Below are 17,993 nucleotides of genomic sequence, written 5' to 3' on the forward strand. Positions count from 1 at the left end.
TAATATTTGTCACACAGATGATTCCAGGTAGAACTTGTAATAAGACCTGGAGCTCCCAGCCACTTTCATTATCACAATTGGATGGAGGTGCTAGAGAAATCGGGACACAAGTGACAGTAAAATTGTTTCTGAGCACGTTTCTAGGCCCAACTTTTTCCTACCACTTAGGATAAGAAGAGAGAGTGGAAACTGGATATAATTGGGAATGGAGTTGAGATGAGATGAGACAGATGAGATGAAACATTTCTTCTTAGGTTGCTTTTATGGTGGTGAGTCCACTTTTCTCTCTCCTTTGCCACTACTTCTTACAGTTCCTACTAAGACACTAGGGCGTTACACAGTAACGACACCCTGAGGCCCCCCTGCATCAGGAAAGCCTTGGCTAGTTGTGATGTCCCAGTTCATAAAGAATCTCCTTTTTCTCTCATTGGAACTTTCCAATATTTGACAATTCATTCATTTATTTATTCAACAGGTATTTATTGGGCACCTACTGTATCTAGGCACTGATCTAGAGGCCAAGAATGTGGCAGGAAATAAGACAATGTTTCAATGCTCTTGGAACTCGTATTCCAAGTGTGGTGGGTGGAGACTGACAATATACAAATCTGTATATTTATCAGGGGTGATAAGCACCATGAAAAAAATCAAGTAGGGGGAGGGGACACAGTGACAGTAGGGGAGATCTCTCTAATACAGTTAAGTTTGTGCAGAGCCCTGAAGGGAGTGAGGGAGGCAGAGGCAGCCATCAGAGCAGTGGCCATGGTGGGGATAGGGAGTTGGCTTGGGCATCCAGGTATTAGCCAGGGGGACTGTGGCTGGAGGGGGTGAGTGGGGGGCCAGAGGTGTAATTGTCAAGATTGAAAGAGTACCCAGGGCAGATCATGCAGGGTGTGGCTGTGCTCCAATAAAACTTCATGGACACTGAAATTTCAATTTTATGTATTTTTCCTGCATCATGAAATCTTCTTTTCATTTGTTTCAACTATTTATTTATTTATTTATTTTTGAATCAGAGTCTTGCTCTGTCACCCTGGGTAGAGTGCAGTGGTGTCATTATAGCTCACAGCAACCTCCAACTCCTGGGCTCAAGCGATCCTCCTGCCTCAGCCTCCCGAGTAGCTGGGACTACAGGCAAGTACCACAATGCCTGGCTACTTTTTTGTATTTTTACTAGAGATAGGGGTCTCACTCTTGCTGATCTTGAACTCCTGAGCTCAAGTGAGCCTCCTGCCTTGGCCTCCCAGAGTGCTAGGATTACAGGCATGAGCCACTGCACCCAGCGTGTTTCAACTATTTAAAAATATAGAAAAACATTCTTAGCTCACAGACCATACAAAAACAGGCTGCAGGCTGGATTTGGCCCACAGGTCATAGTTTGCCAAGCTGCGTTATATGTCATTACACTATTTTGTCTTCTTCATGGTACACATCCATACTTGACTTTTTAAATTTGCCTGTGTATACGTTTATTGCTTTGCCACTATCCACTAGAATGAAAGCTCTTTGAGAAGAGGAACTTGCAGTAACCTAACCACATTATGCAAAGCCTGTAACAGAGTGGGTACTAAAACAGTATTTGTTGACTGACTGACAGACTAGGCTTCCAGCAATCGAGATATCCAGGATGTAAACTACTCTATTAAATAGTCTCCAATATCTACTCTCATGATGGCTTGTCTGATTTCATGATTGTTTTTAATTCTAAAGCATTTTTTCCTAAGGGAGTGTATATTTACCTTGCACTGTTTTTTTATGAGCATAGGATAGGATTTGGGTGGATGTATCAGAGTCTCTAGTGTCCTTGTAGGCACAAGCCATCCTATAAGGTGTTCACTTCTAGGAGCCAAAGTTATAGAGGGAAGTCACCTTAGCCCCATCGTTCCAGCCTGCTCACAGAGAGATGGGCAAAGCAGTGTCTGGCTGCACAGTGGGTCTGGACAAAAATTAGACACCTTGATGTTTTCCTTCATCCTTGACATCCTTAGACGTGCCACCTATGTTTTCATTTTATGCTAGGTGGTTTGGAAAGACATGGTAAATTATGGCAAAGTACTCTGGTCAGAGACTTTAACGGTCAGGCTAGGTCAGGTTATGCTGTTATAACAAATACCCCCAAAATCTTGGTGGCTTGTAAACAACAGAAGTTTATTCATTGCTCATCCCACATGACCACCCTGGTTCATCCAGGGTCAATGCCACATGGGCATGAAGCTGGCTGAGCACCCACATCTTGAATGCTGTGAGTCACTCTGATGGAGGGAGGGAGAGCCCTGGAGAGTCTCACCCTGGCACTTAAATGCTGTGGCCCAGCATAGGTGACACATATCAGTTCTGGTCACAGCCCCTTGACCCACTGCTGAATCTAGCCACAAGGGGCCAGGAAGTGCAATCCTACCATGTGCTCAGAAGGTAGAAAGCTGGAAATATTTGGTGGACAGTATTAATGACCATCATACACAACTTTGATCTCTTCAAAGTGCTTCTGGACATACCTTTGCTTATAGAATGTTGAATACACTCCCAATCTTACAGTAGTGCTAGAGAATGAATTGTATTGACACAACTTTGGAGAGGTAGGAGGAGACAGAGTGAAAAGAAAAAAAATTCCCTGATTTCCATCATGCCTCTTTTGATGGATGGGAGAAACTATGCTTTGCTTAGAAAATCAGGCTCCCATACTCAGAACAACTTTAGTGAAGATGAGAAACAACCATGGCTGGTCACTGGGGCAAAGTGTGCTGAAGGAAGACAGGTTTATTCTGTTGCTCAGGAGGCTCCTTCTCCCTGGGAAAAGGAAAGATGCACATTCAGTTCAGTAAACATTTGTGGAATGTCTACCATGTGCCAGGCACATGAGTGGAAATGATATTTTTATAAAATAAAGATGTCTTAGTTATTTGGATGTCTTACCAACAGGCAGGGAGTTCAGTTTGGCCAGTGGGAAGGATAATTTTAATGCCTGAGACTGAGTAATAATGCAATCTTTTGTACTGATTCTCTTTTTGTCATTCATTGAGTATTACTAAATCATTGTAACACTCACATGTTGGAGATAAGTACTGATTTCCTGACATCTAGGTTTGGCTAGCATTGCTTCTGGAGAGAGAGAAAATGACATATGGCACATTTTTGCTGTTGTTTACCGTTCCATTATCGAGAGTGTTAGAGACAATGCAATTTTGATTGAATGAATACCCCCAAATTCATCCTAAATAAAAGACCACAGAAAGAACAGAATGAGATGAAAAAGTAAAAGCAGCTTTGCAACGGTGTGCTTGGTTCACACATTGTCACAGTAAGACTGAGGACCGTTGGGCATCCTAGACAGTGCAGAGGATGTCCGTAAGGAAGAGGAGCAGGAGATCAGTGGATGTTTATGTGAAAGGGGGCACGCTGGCTGACTGCCAGTGGCACAGCAGGGCTGCTTTGTAGAAGGGACAATAAAGTTTTGCATAAAGATTCTTTTCCCATCCAATGGATTATGCTACACTTTGGCTGAAATAGGGCTGTAGCAAGGTAACTACTGCCACAATAATGGCAACCAGTCCAAATTTCAGTGGCTTAAGACATCACTAATTTATTCTTATTTATGACTCTTTGGGTCAGAGGCTCAAGCCTCAAGGCATAGGTTGAGTGCCACTCTGCCCCATATGTCTCTCATCCTCCCTGGATCAGTGGGCTACCAGGAGCGTGTGCTTGCAAGTGATGGTGGAAATGGAGAACCATGCAAGCTTCTGCTTGCAGCATGTCTTGTAATGTCCCATTGGTCAAAGCAGATCACAGGACCCGATATCAATAGGGCTGGGAAATATACTCCTCCCTTGGAGGGGAGGGGAGGGAATGAAATTGTTTTTAACAATAACCTAATCACCATAAAGGCTTTGGGTGGTTTCCTTAGACATTGGGCCCTTGATCTTTGACATCAGTGATAGACTGTAACAGACCTCAGGAATCTGTACTCTTGCGGTTGTTCAGAGCATACTTTTAGAGGGTCTAGGGCTATCTTGCCATTCAAGCCCACCCTGCACCCATCCACCCCCCCCATTTCCTAAGCATAGCTGTGTTAAGTGGGAACAGAGGCATTTGAGTAGAGCACAGACTGCAAACATGTAGAAGGGGGGCATGGCCATCTCCCCCGATGCTAGATGACTTGGCTGGGGAGAAAACCACTGGCAGGCTCTCTCAAATTGGAGGACGTGGAGGGCCCAGGAATCTCAGCCTCCAGTACCTCGTTAAAAACTCAGACAGCCACGCACACACACACACAAATGCACTCCACATACACTTTTCCTGCATTTTGACTTCCTTTCCTCCATCTAAGTTTAATTAAACACCCTGGATTTCTCATGTATTCATTTAAATATAGAACTGTATAAATAAAAGAGCCACCAGTAACATGAGGCCCCTGAAATGAAGGATAACCCCAGAAATGTTTTTAAAAGGGGCAGGGGCAGGGGAAAAGTTTGTCCTTGATTTACCCTGGAAAGTTATTTTGATTTTTAATTTTTAATTTTTATTTATTATGATGGGAGTTGCCACATCTCGCTTTTTTCAAGCTCACTGCGCTGGTTACTAAGGGCTACCAAGGACCATAAAACACAGATCTCTAAACCCCAACACCTAGGACCCACCTCTCAGAAAGAAAAGAAAGGAAATGAACATTTATTCTGTGCCTACTCTGTACCTGACCCATCCCCACATACGGCCTCATGTAATCTCCACAACAGCCCCATGAGGTGAATATTATTAACACTGCCATCTCATAAATGAGGAAACCAAGTCTTAAAGAAGTTAATTTATCCTCAGTCAAAAAGCTAAAAAGGAGTGTGCCTTGATTCAAAGCCAGCTTATTTTATTTTTAACTTACTATACAGTAAAATTGACATTTTTACTTTTTGGTGTGCAGTTCTATGAATTTATGTATACATAGATTTATGTCACCACAACCATAATCAGGATACAGAACTGTTCCATTACTCCCCAAAATTCACTTATGTTACCCTTTTATAGTCAGACCCTCTTCCCAACCTCTGGCAACCACTGATTCGTTCTCCATCACTATCATTTTGGTTTTTTGAGACTGTCACATAAATGGAATCATACAGTATGTAACATTTTGAGATTGGCTTCTTTCACTCATAATGCCTTTGAGATCCATCCAAGGCATTATGGTCCACCCAGATACCAGTAGTTCATTCATTCTTATTTCTGAGTAGTAGTCCATGGATTACTTAAACATTCACACATTGAATGACACACGGATTGTTTCCAGTTTTCGGCTATTACGAATAAAGCTACTATAAACAGTCATGTACATGTTTTTATGTGAACATAAGGCTTCATTTATCAAGGGTAAATTCTCAGGAGTAGGACTGCTGGGCCATATGGTGAACGTATGTTTATCTTTATAAGAAACTGCCAGCACATTTTCCAGAGTGTTACCATTCAAAACCAGTTTTGAACAATTCAAATCTATGCTCCCTCCTCTCCAATAAGCTGTTTCTCTAGATGACAGAGTGGTTTATGATATTAGGCAAAGCTTCCTTTTGGGGGGTGTTATTTCCACTTGAGAGCTATGGGGAGGCAAAGTCACAAAACTTCAACTTAGACTCAAGTCTAACATGATCTGGGAAGATTCCTTGACAGGTGGGGGAAGACAGCTAGGAGTGCAGCATGACAGTGCAACTTAGAACCCAAACCAGGAAAAATTGGGTGGTTTTGGCTGACCCTAAGCCACCAGGTTAAAGAGGAAATGCAAAATGCTCCTCCAGTGAAACAAAAGTTGCTAAGAGGTGGAGGGAATACAGAACTATTTGTATTGCAACCTGATCCACCTCCCCAAACCCACTGCAAAGGGAAACTGCTGACTGCAGTTCCTCTGAACTCCAGTACCTCCCCCAGGCAAGGATTTGCTTGTAAATCCTTAAGCAAATGTAGGGAAAGTTGTGTGAAATGTGTTCCCTCCATAACTCACCCCAAAGCTTTTGGGTATTCTAAATATACAAATTCTATTCACCACACCCTTTTATCACCAAGCTTCCTGAAGACATAATGCCAACACAGTTTGACAAAGACAATAGCATCAACAGCTTTTACAAGGCTTGGAAACATAGTCTTAAACACACGGCTCTCAAGATATCCAGGGAGAAATTTAGCAAGGCTGGTCTCCTTTTCCATAACTAAAATAGGAGAATTCTTAATAGCATGAGACTGGAATGGCCCAAGAAAAGCTTTTTGCAACTCTTGGGGGAAAGTACCCAGAATCTCCACTTAGACTTCTGCTGACGGCCAAATGGCTCCCAGGCAGGATCAGAACCCAGTTGTGTACTCCCAAGCCAAACTCCTTCCACTTGGCATCTACGTTTATATTCTCATTTATATTTTCTTTCAAATATGTTTTAGGACTGCCTTCTGAAAGGATTATAAGTTATACTTTTCTGTTGAATTTCAGTATGTTAAAGCAGTACCTATTATTTTTAATTTTATTTTGAGAAATGGGTGTTTTTTGTTTTTTGTTTTTTTTTTTGGCTTTTTGGGAACTTGAGAGGTAATTTAGTCTGTCATTTAGGATGGTGTCATACAAGGCAGCCAACCTCATCCTGCTGTGTAGCCTGGAAAACAATACTGTTGGTCCTCAATCTTGAGGAAGTTGTACAGGTTGGGAACTGATCCACAATCAGGTGTCTTGAGTTAGGAAAAGGCTTCATAAACCCAATTCAGCGAGATATTCATGCAAATATTTTGAACTGAAGGTATAACTCCAAGGGATTTAAAGACTCAACATGCATCAACCATTCATTCCCTACTGAAGATTAGTGGACTTGTACAGAGCTCAGGCACTAACCCAGGTCTTTGAACTTAAAATCAGCATACACCATGCCCTAAATTAGTAGTACTCATTAAAGCTGCTTGGGAAGATTTCTTTTTACATAAACTTTTTATTTGGAAGTATTTTCAGATGTACAGAAAAGTTGCAAAGATAGTATAGAGAGTTCTTGTATATCCTTCACCCAACCTCCTCTAAGGCCAACACTTGGGAAGTTTTAAAAAAAATCCTGATGGTAAAGTTGTGACCCAAGACCCATTAAGTGGGAATCTCTGAGGATGGGATCTGAACATCAGTATTTTTCTGAAGCTTCTTCCCAGGTAGATTCAAGGTGAAGCCAAGATTTAGAACTTCTGCTTGGAGCCCTTCTTAAAGTGTAGTCAGCCAACCAACAGTGTTGCCATGACCTGGGAGCTTGCTAGAAATCCAGCATCCTAGGTGTCACCCCAAACCTACTGCATCATAATCTGCATTTTCACGAGATCCCCAGGTAATCAGTATGCACATTCAGTTTTGAGAAGCAGTGCTCTATACTAAAAGTTAAATAGAACACACAAACCTGGGTCCAATTGCTATTTGTCAGAAGCATGGATGTATTTATTACTCGTAAATTCCTTCATCAGATATGTATTAAGTGCTTATCATGTAAAAAAAGATGAATAGGCATGTGTCCTACTCTCAAGGAGATTGCAGTCTAGTAAGGGAAATGCAATGTGTTCATAAATAATATAGTCTAAGTTAAGGACTGCATGAAACGCTTGATGGAAGAAGTGACATTTGTTTTGGACCTGTGAGGAGAACACTGGAAGGAAGACAGGTAAATGATAAATGATGTAGTTTGAATAAATGAATAATCTTGGGGTTGAATTTTCTATAGCTTTTGGTGAATCGATATGTTTATTCAGACACTTAATAAACATTTATTCAGCTCTTACTATTGCTAGACAAATAAGACAAATACCATTACTGCTCAAGTGGCTTTTACAACCTAGTGAGGAAGACAAGCACTAAACAGGTAATGACACAAATAATTCGTTAGTGTCAGTGGCAGTCAATGCTGGGGAGGGGAAAGATAGGGTGCTAGGAATCCATATGACAAAGAGACTAGAACTAGGCAGGGGTGAGAGTTGTGGAGGAGGTTTCCCAAGAAGGTGACATCTAAGCTGAGACAGGTTTATCTAGAGAAAGAGTGGAGGGCATTCCAGGCTAAGAGAACAGCATGGACTAAGGGCAAAGCAAGAAGAAATGAATACAGGAGCAAAGCAATGAAATGGATGTCCAGTAATATTCCATTGTTCAATTCTTCAACATCTTCCATTGCCTCCCAAACTGGGTAACAGTAATCTGGCCTTCAAGCCTCTAGTCCTTCCTCTTTTTTATTTTAAACAACTATATTGATAAAGAATCTACATACAATAAAATTTACTCTATTCACCTATTTTAGGTAATTCAATAATTTTTAGGAAATTTACTGAATTGTGCAGCCATCATTCACATAAGATCCCTTATGTCCTTTTACAATGCACCCCCTTTCCCATCCCCAGCCCTAGGCAGCCAATAATCTATTTTCTATCTCTTGGGGTTAGAAACCTAGGAGTAGAATTAATTGGTCATATAATAAATTTGTGTTTAACTTTTTAAAGAACTTCTGAACTCTTCCAAAGTGACAGTACCATTTTATAATTCCATCAGCAGTGTATGAGGGTTCCTGTTGCTCCACATCCCTGACAATACTTGGTATTGTCAGCATTTTTTATTATAGCCATTCTACTGAATGTGAAGTGGTATCTTATTTCACCAACCCTTCTTCCTAATCTTATTTGCTGGTTTCCCCACTTCCAAACCTGCTCTGTGCCCAACCAAAGTGAATCTTCTGCCGTTTTTTTCAGTGGGGCTCCTTGGTGTCCTCAAATCATGCCATTGTTCATTCTTTGAATGTGTTACTTGACCAGATATTTTTTTCAGGGGAGAGGAGATGGAAATTGAGAACTCAAATTAGTAGGAGTACAGAATGCCTTTGACTTCCCCACAACATGGACAAAATTTCTCCTACAAACCCCACCACCATACCTTTCCAAACATTTTACCTGCCATCTTGGTCACATGTGACCTGGATTAATCCCTAAGTCTGGGTTGTGGAGATGTTTGTACTTCCTCAGGGAAGAATTCTGTGAACTTAGAAATTAACAGAGGAGAAATGACTACCCTTAAAATTGTACCACAGAAAGAAGTATGCATTCAAATGATGGTAAAGTTTTGTTACAAAGACTTCAAGCCTCACAATTTAGAAACTGGCTTGTGGTAGCCAAGAAATCAGAGAATGATTTGTTAATTAGGTTTAAAACTGTGAGCAGTCTTGGATTAATTACCATCAAAAAATTGCTGCTATAATAAAAAGCAGAGATCTGGTAACCCTGCTTGCATTTCCTTCCTCTTGCTGACTGCCTTTTAGTTATTTTAGTTTTGATTAGCACTTCCATCAGAAAATAGGAAGAAATTATGAGCAACTTATTTGGCAAAGGTTTAGCAATTAAAACCATTGAAATAAATGGTTTAAGTATGTATTAAAGATTATAATCACATTTTTTAATTCTTATTTTTGTCTTGCTCAAGCAGATAACATAAAGTTGCTTACACAAAAATCAGCCAGCGCAGAAAGCCTACTGGGAACAGCCATTCTACAACCTTTGTAAATGTATGCCCCTGACAAATTAGTTGTCAGGTTTCTTCTTATGTTGAATTGTTAGAACTTCCACTTATAATAGCAAAATGATTGTCTGCAATTTCTAAGTTACTTCAAACTAGGTTTTACATTATGAAGCTTAAAGTATGCTAAAGTAACTCTGAGTACTTGGGTAAACACTGCATTTTTTATGATGAGGCAAGTCATGTGAGCCATTTAATGGCTTTAATTCAATCCCGAGACTTCATTTTTTCTCCTGAATTCTCATGGTTGGACATGTTAAAAATATTTCTGAGATTGAATTGGAACCTGTAAGAATTATGAAGCCATATGTCAGTCTGTATTTTTTGGATAGTATTGGATGAAATTTGCCTCAATAAATAAACACCCATTCAATATGCTTCAATTTAATTTTGTTTTAAAAAAGCTACTCGATTGGTTTCATTATTTTCATGGGGAAGCAGTGCTGTCACAAAATTTTATTTTGAAGATTGAATTGCCTATGAAGAAGTTACACTATCCCAACTAGAAGAGGGAATGGAATGATTAATCAGGAAAAGAGAGACGATTGATAAAGGATCCTTAATGAAGAATCATTGAATTTCAGAGTTGCCAGAGATATTAGCAATTACTCAGTTCATCCCCAGATTTCTTAGATGAGGAGGCTGTGGCAAGCCACTTAAATTTAGTGCCGATTCCACAAACGCAATCTGTGCTCTTCACGCTTCGTCCTTCCCTCCCTCTCAGAAAATTGCCTTGATTCAAATTTCACAGAGAAGTGAGACACGTAGATATGAGCACACTGAGCTTCTTAGGTAGTCCTGCTATCCCTATCTACAAACCCATGTCATTCCCTATGTTCCTCCCGTCTCCGAGGGTGACCCCCTCGTCTATTCATACTGTGTGCACTTCTCTCTGGTACTCATGTCAAACCAACCCTTCCAGGTCCCTGCCTTCTCTCTCCTGCATATGCTTTCAGTTTCTTCCTCTCCATTGCCTCTTTTCCTCAGCTTATCAACATATTCAAAATTCTCCTGCTTTTATCAAACCACACACACACACACACACACACACACACACACACTCACACTCACACATCTGGGCTTCCAAGTGAGATGACCTTGTAAATTCATGTTTTGAGATCTTGTTTAGTCCATAGAATATAAAATTGGTCAAATGATGGTAAGCATCTGCAGATGACAAGCATTTGCAGAAATAGTGCTAAAACCATGAAGCTGAAGCTGCAGGACTGCTGCATCTGAGTCTGGAAGGCAGAGGCCATCGAGAATTCAGCTTCAGTAGGAAATGGGCTCCGTGAGTACACGCCATCAGATCCACAGAAGAGAAAGGAAAGAGTTACTGCTCTTTACTGCCTGGGGCTGTGTCTTCTACAAAACTGCTTAACCAAAGCCAAAGGAGGAAGCAGATATACTTCCTTGCAACTAGAACTTGAGCTAAGCTGATCCCTGAATCATAAATACCCAACAAAATTCTGGATTCAGAACCTAGGGAGTCAAGAGGTGCAACCACAAAATTTCTAAATGATAAGGAAGGAATAGCAAGAAAGAAAAATGATCTCCCAATGAAAATGAAAGTACTAAACAAAATTCCAAATCACATAGATATAATTAATTATTACTAAGAATGACAGCAATAAAATGAATAATCAGCATATAAATCATACATATAAAGTTAAAACAAAATAATTTGAAGAAATACTTACAATACGTACATTTAGGACCTCAAAGAGTTACAGAAAAGAAAAATATTCATAAAATAAGAATGACAAATTTGGAAGAACATACAGAAATGAAACAGAAAGTAGATAGGAAGAGGAATAAAGTAGAAATACTTGAAATTAGAAATATGGTGATTGAAATTAAAAACTTCACAAAATAAACTCTAGACTCACAATTGGAGAATTGGTGATTGGGATGATGGACCAATTAATTTACTCATAAAACATTAAAGAGAGGTGAAGGAGAAAAAATACATAAATATGAAAGAACATTTAAGAGACATACAAAATGGTTTAAAGGTTCCAACATGTGTCTGGTAAGTAAAGAGAGTAGAAATAGTATAATAGAAGGAATAATGAAAAGGATAATGGCTAAGAATATTAAAAAATTCATTTAAAAAAAGGATGGTGGCCTCAGATTGAAGCTGCCATGAAGGTCTCTGTGGCAACTTCTCAACTCTGCCATTGTAGCATGAAAGCAGCCAAAGGCAATATGTAAATGAATGGACATGGCTGTGTGCCAATAATGTAATAATGTAATAATTTGTTTACAAATACAGACAGGCGGCAGGCTGAATTAGGAATAACAATTGTTTATATTTTCATGTCTCTGTCTTCAGATGTTCTTCACATATACATATATGTATGTATGTACATATATATGTAATGTGCATTATACACACACAAGTGATTTTAAAAGAGATCATATCATAACTGAATCACACATGACTTGAACCACACTTGCTCTTCTGAGCACTCACCTTTGGACAACTCTTGGCATCCATTATAATATCTAAAAAAAATTCATATTCCCAAAATACTGATGAATGATACAGATTTTAACTACAGGTTTTGGGGGCAATGGAGGAAGTTGTACATCACATCACCCAATGTAAAGCTTTTTGAAAGTCCCATTCACTCATCTCTGCTTTTCCCCACTCTTCACCCTCCTGTAGCAGGCAGCTGACATTCACCTCTCCCTTTCACCTTCTTCTCTTAGCACAATTCTGCAGCCACACTGGCCCTTTGTCCCCTCCCTCATCCCAGCACTAAAAATGCCCTCAGCCTACATATCCCAACCACCCAGCGAAACAGAGCACCCAGTAACTACAGGCTCAGCAAGAGAAAATTCCAGGTCCTAGCCATAGGCAGATCACCTTATCATTTCTCCAGCACATTTCCAGGGAGGATCTCAATTCATTCAGTCCCAATATACCTCTACATTGTTGTTTTTGATGATCACATAGTATTTTATTGTATACATGTACCATTATTCGTATAACTAAGCCCCCAACTTTGAACAAGAGGCTACATACTGAAAACCTTTGATTGACTGAGTCTTTGTTTCTCACAAATCCATCTGATATAGTTACATTATATCAGCCAGTACAGTTCATGCAACTGTGTGCACAGCAAGTTTTCAACATAAACTCTAGAAGAGTATTTTATCAGGGAAAAAAATATGTTTTTGAAATAGTAAACAGATTTTAAAAGAAACAAAAGATGCAGAAGGTTAGAAGTCAGGAAATTCAGGCTATCAAGGTCTGGAAATCTTTTTTTCTTGTGTGACTATAGGCAGGGTCCCCAGGTCTTTGTGGATCAGTTTTGCAAACAAATAACAGAGATGAAAAAATTGTCATTGGCTTTTGCCACAAAATAGTATGATAAACACCTATATTAGTTTCCTGTGGCTGCAGTAACAAATCACCACAAACTTGGTGGCTTAAAATAACAGAGATTTATTTTCTCATAGATCTGGAGTCCAGGTTTCTGAAATCAAGGTGTCAGCAGGGCTGCATTCCCTCCAAAGGCTCTTGGAGCCAATCTTTTCTTGCTTCTTCCAGCTTCTGGTGGCTCTAGGCAGTCACTGGCTTGTGGTTGCAACACTCCAATCTCCGCCTTTTCTTCACATGGGCTTCTCCTCTGTGTCTGTGTCTTCTCTTCTATCTCTTATAAGGACACTTGTCATTGTACAGTATTTAGGGGCCACATGGGTAATCCAGGATGATCTCTTCTCAAGATCCATAACTTCATTCCATCTGTACAGATCCTTTTCCCAAAAAAAGTAACGTTCACAGGTTCAGGGGGCTAGGATGTGGACATACCATTTTGAGGTCCACCACACAACCCATTACAATATTCTTTGTAAGTGTCCTGAAGAGCCAGGAGGAATAAGTAAATCCTTTGATTCAGTCAAAAATGAGAAGAATGTGAATCAAAAATACTAGAAGATAACCTTTTTTCTAGGCACCGGCATGCATTTGAATAATCTCATTTCTTTTCACATCTATTTCCATTTTTAAGTGCTAGCAATGAAGGTTCTCATGACAAATTAAAAATTTATTAACTTATTCTTAAACCACCATTTTTGTTTTTTTCTTTAAGCAGTCATCTCGGTCAATGTTAGAACGATCTGAACAGCAGATTAGGGCTGCTTCAAGTTTGGAGGAACTACTGCGAATCACGCACTCTGAGGACTGGAAGCTGTGGAGATGCCGGCTGAGACTCAAAAGTTTCACCAGTATGGACTCTCGCTCAGCATCCCATAGGTCCACCAGGTTTGCGGCAACTTTCTATGACATTGAAACCCTAAAAGGTAGGTGAATGGCTGTGGAGGTAAATCCTTTCTTTTATCAGATGGTGACAAATGCAACAACTTCTTCCAGAAGTTTGAGTAGGGCAGGCACATGTCCCAGGCAGAACAAAAGGGAGTCACTGATGTCATAACTTTGGTATTAGTGGAGAATCCTGATTTTTTATGTTTACTCCAAAGAGAAATATATTCAAAATGATTTTGAGATTTAAAAAACACCAACACAAAAGAACACTTCAAAATATAGAAATAAATTTAACTCAAAGATGTGGGAGCAAAACAAACCCAGAAAGACTGTTCTAAATAGAAAAAAAAAATCATTGGGTTTGCTTAAAAAATAAAACAATCTAAGAATTTACTCACGAGGAGCATTCTATTGTCATACATGCATAGATAAAAACCAGTAGATTAAGTATAGCTTTTTATTCTTCAAGAAACTTTTTCTTTTCCTTCTGTTTTTTTTTTTTTTTTTTTTTTTTTTTTTTATGAGACAAGGTCTCTCTCTGTTGCCCAGGCTGCAGTGCAGTGGCCCGATCATAGCTCATTGCAGCCTCCAACTCCTGGGCAGTACAGCTTTTTAATTCTTCAAAATTGTGTGATTTTTAATAAAAGTGAAAAGTAGACGTTGGAAGTTGAGTTGTGATATTAGGTACTGGTATTACTAAGAGAATAACGAAGGGAGAAAATACTTAAGACAAAATGATCAAAACTCCAGACTAGAAAACAACATAATTTGAAATAAAGGGAATGATTTTTGTCTAGTAAGGTGATGGCTCTTTATAAGAAAACCAGTGTATGTATGTACCGTGCCTCAATGCATGAAATGCTTGTCAAGTAAAGTTGTGTGGCCTCTGATTAAGCATTTAACTTTTCGATGACATGTCAAAACAATACATGATGCTGCTGATCTAGCATTCTACATTTGATTAACATGATTAACTGGTAACTGATTATATATCATGTAATCTGAATGAGCCACTAAGCCAAGATTCTTTTCTTCCTACCTAGAGCTCACTTAATTTTTTTCCATTTGTAAATAAATGATGATGCTTCACAGACCTCTGTTGTTGGCTGTGGAGCAGGCTGTGCATAGAGGGGAAAAATCTCTCGGTGGCACCACGAGCATGAGTGTTCATGTGTATGACTGTGTGCGAGTCCGTTGAGATGGTGGGAACCATGGTCTTGAAACCAGTTCAGCCAGGGGTTTGAAGCTCTAGTTGTTTCTATGTGGTGAATTAGCATGGACTTCATGAAAACAAAGGGTGCACGATTCATCTGAAAGTCAAAGACCTTAACCAGATTACCTGTCTGAAGGCCCGAAGTGAGCCTGGAGAAACTCTGTGAAGACAAGTGTTACCATAAAACCAAGATCAAGCGATCTAAAAAAGTCAGTGACGTTGACATTTTCTAAAGAGAAAACCATAAAAAATTATGGAACTTGTGAACTCTAAGAATTTCTCTCCTAATTACATAGGGGACCACCTAAAGTTATTTATTAAGTTAGAAGCAGTAAACGATCAAATCAGTGTTTTACACCAATTATAACTTGTTATCAACTCTCCCTCTTGGATTTCAGTGTAATTGCCTGAGGCAGGGCAGTCCTGCTTGGCAATAGGAAAGAAGAGTTATGAAGCCTTTAATCAGTGGCCTTGGCCATAATTGCATACAGTGTTAATTAAAATGTTCCCACTCTAACTTTCAAATCTTGGTTTTGTAAAAAAAAGAAAAAGCAAATGGAAAGCAACACTTAAGTAGAATTTTAAACAGGGAATATTTTCATAAATTGCTTACTTGTTTTTTCAAGGATTCATGATTTATGATAAATTAAGTAATACCCATATTAATACTTAATTGAGCAATTTATATCTCATGTGTACAGTCTTCAGAAATATTCATAGTCAGAAGTTTTAAAAAAGATTTTTCAGGATAAATTGTATTATGAAAAAAACAAAGTTTTGGTAAATTGTGTTGTATAATGCAGTGCTTTCAGCCAAACATCTTCTATTTTGTGTTTTTAGTGATTGAAGAAAATTGGGATTAAGACGTGGAAAAGGAAAAAGGATATGGAAAAGTTGTTTTAATGGAATAATTTTCAGGCTAGGGTAGATCTCTAACAACAATATTATATCTGTATACTTCGAGCAGAAGTCCTCTCTATGCCTTTGAGTGAGACATGTTTACGTATATGGGAATTCAGATTAATCTGGGGAGAGCGTTTTGAATATGGGGTAAAAATGGATAAAAGTTTCTCTATAGCTACATAAAACATCCCCAAAACTTAGCTGCTTAAAATATTTTTATCTCACAGTTTCTATGAATCAGTAACGCAGACATGGCCTAGATTGGTTTCTCTGCTACAGGGTCTCTCCAGAGGCTGCAGTCAAGATGTCAACTTGGGCTGCAGACATCTCAAGGTTCAGCTGGGGCACAATGTGCTTCCAAGTTCACTCAATGATTGTTTGCAGGACTCAAGCCCTTCCTCACAGGCTGTTGGACGGGGAGTCCCAGTTCCTCACTGGGTGTTGGCCAGAGGCCACCCTCAGTTCCTTGCCATGTGGACCTTTCCCAGAGAGAGATGAGCCTTCAAGAGACAGAGACTGCAGTCTTTTTTAACCTCATCATGGAAGCGACATCCCATCACTTTTGCAGTGCTTTCATAAGAAGCGAGTCACTAGATTCAGCCCACACACAGAGGGAGGGAAATTATACAGGGGTGTCACTATGAGGAGGGGAGTCATTGGGGGTCAGTTTGGAAGCTGTTGGCCACAAGTAGTTTTCACCACCCCACCCCCAACATATAATAAACTCTACAATTCGAGTGTAATGGAAGATGGTGGACTAGAGAAATCGCTTTCTGGACTGTCCTGGAGGGAAAGGACTTCAGATAAAGGAGTGAGGAGAGGGGATGCAGCTCAGGTGTAGATCGTAAAGAGAAGTGCCGCAGCCTGCCAGGGACCTCACAGAGGAAAATCACGAAGCAGAGAAGGAAGAGAATAAAGGAAAAAAGATCAGCAAAGATCAAACTCAGAGAGGCTCAGAACCCAGTGAAAGGGTAAGGGTGAATCTCTTTCTCCTCCTCCCAAGTCCTTCAGTGATCGGTGGGCTACCAAGTTACTTGGAGACTTTTCCACTCCCATGAACCCAAGCACTATGGCAACCATGGAATTGTGGGGAGAACTTGCATGATTCCAGTGCTTGGACATTCTGTGCAGGGCTCCCCTCCAACGAGGGTGACCTGAGAGGCCAGAGAACCACCTTTCTTCCATTCGGACGCTTATCGTTTCCCACCCACTGCAACCGGGAGAGCAGTCTGAGCTGAGAAGTTGATGAGGAGTTGCCCCAGCTCCCACCAGATGGCACGTACTCTGATCTGAGGGTTGCACAGAGAGTGGGGCCCACACCTTCCCCCTTGAGGACCTGCAGTGGGCCCAGGGTGCCTGACTGGGAGCTTCTTGCCTGCCAGCCTATTGTGGAGACACACGCCAGTGGGTCAGATACACAGACTGGATCCAGTGTCCCCTGGACTTGAGCAGGTTGCTGGGGGATACAGAGGGGAGGTTTGGGAGCTGGACTTGGGAGGTGAGGGAGCCTATATGGGCAGAACTGATGGGAGAAAACTGTGGGGATCTGAGACGCTGCCATCTGGGAGAATGCCCATCACCCCCACAGGAAAGTCATACTGTTGAAGTAGGGCGGGTCCTCCCGCAGGAAAGATCCCAGCCTGGGGTGCCATAACAACCAAGCATGGCACAACAAAGGCGCCCGGGATGGAGGGGATTTGCAGCCACTCCCCAATGACCAGCCCTTCTGGTCTGGAGAACCTGCCTTGACTTTCCTCCCAGAAGCTCCCCCTAGAAGCCTGGAAAACAACCTCTGAGCCCTGCCGAGGCTTTGCAAAGCCTTCCAGGTTCACACAACCTAATCACGCTGGGCCTTGCCCTTCCACCCACTTCTGCTATGGTGGGGTCCAAGCAACCCCCTGGGAACTGCAGGGCTCCACCAAAAGCCTGGGACATTCAAGAACTCCACCTGAGGGATGAGAGATTATCACAGGCACAAAAGAACATCTCGGCAGCTGGCTCTCTCCAGCAAGCATTAACCACTGACAGGGAGAACAACTCTATACAGGGAGAACAACTCATTTTAGCAT

General features: G+C 40.6%; 1 protein-coding gene across 3 annotated transcripts in view; it reads left to right on the forward strand.

Moving 5' to 3' along the window:
* VEGFD (vascular endothelial growth factor D) overlaps window positions 1-17,993 on the forward strand; it is a 40,808-nt gene that overhangs the window by 4,642 nt on the left and 18,173 nt on the right. For 2 of the 3 annotated variants that reach the window (XM_045537755.1, XM_045537757.1), the window contains exon 2: window positions 13,636-13,846. In XM_045537755.1, coding sequence (XP_045393711.1) covers window positions 13,636-13,846 — 211 coding nt within the window. The remainder of the gene's footprint in view (window positions 1-13,635; window positions 13,847-17,993) is intronic. The other variant, XM_045537756.1, reaches the window with a different exon arrangement.

The sequence above is a fragment of the Lemur catta genome, chromosome X (genome assembly GCF_020740605.2).
Source record: "Lemur catta isolate mLemCat1 chromosome X, mLemCat1.pri, whole genome shotgun sequence".
Taxonomy (NCBI): domain Eukaryota; kingdom Metazoa; phylum Chordata; class Mammalia; order Primates; family Lemuridae; genus Lemur; species Lemur catta.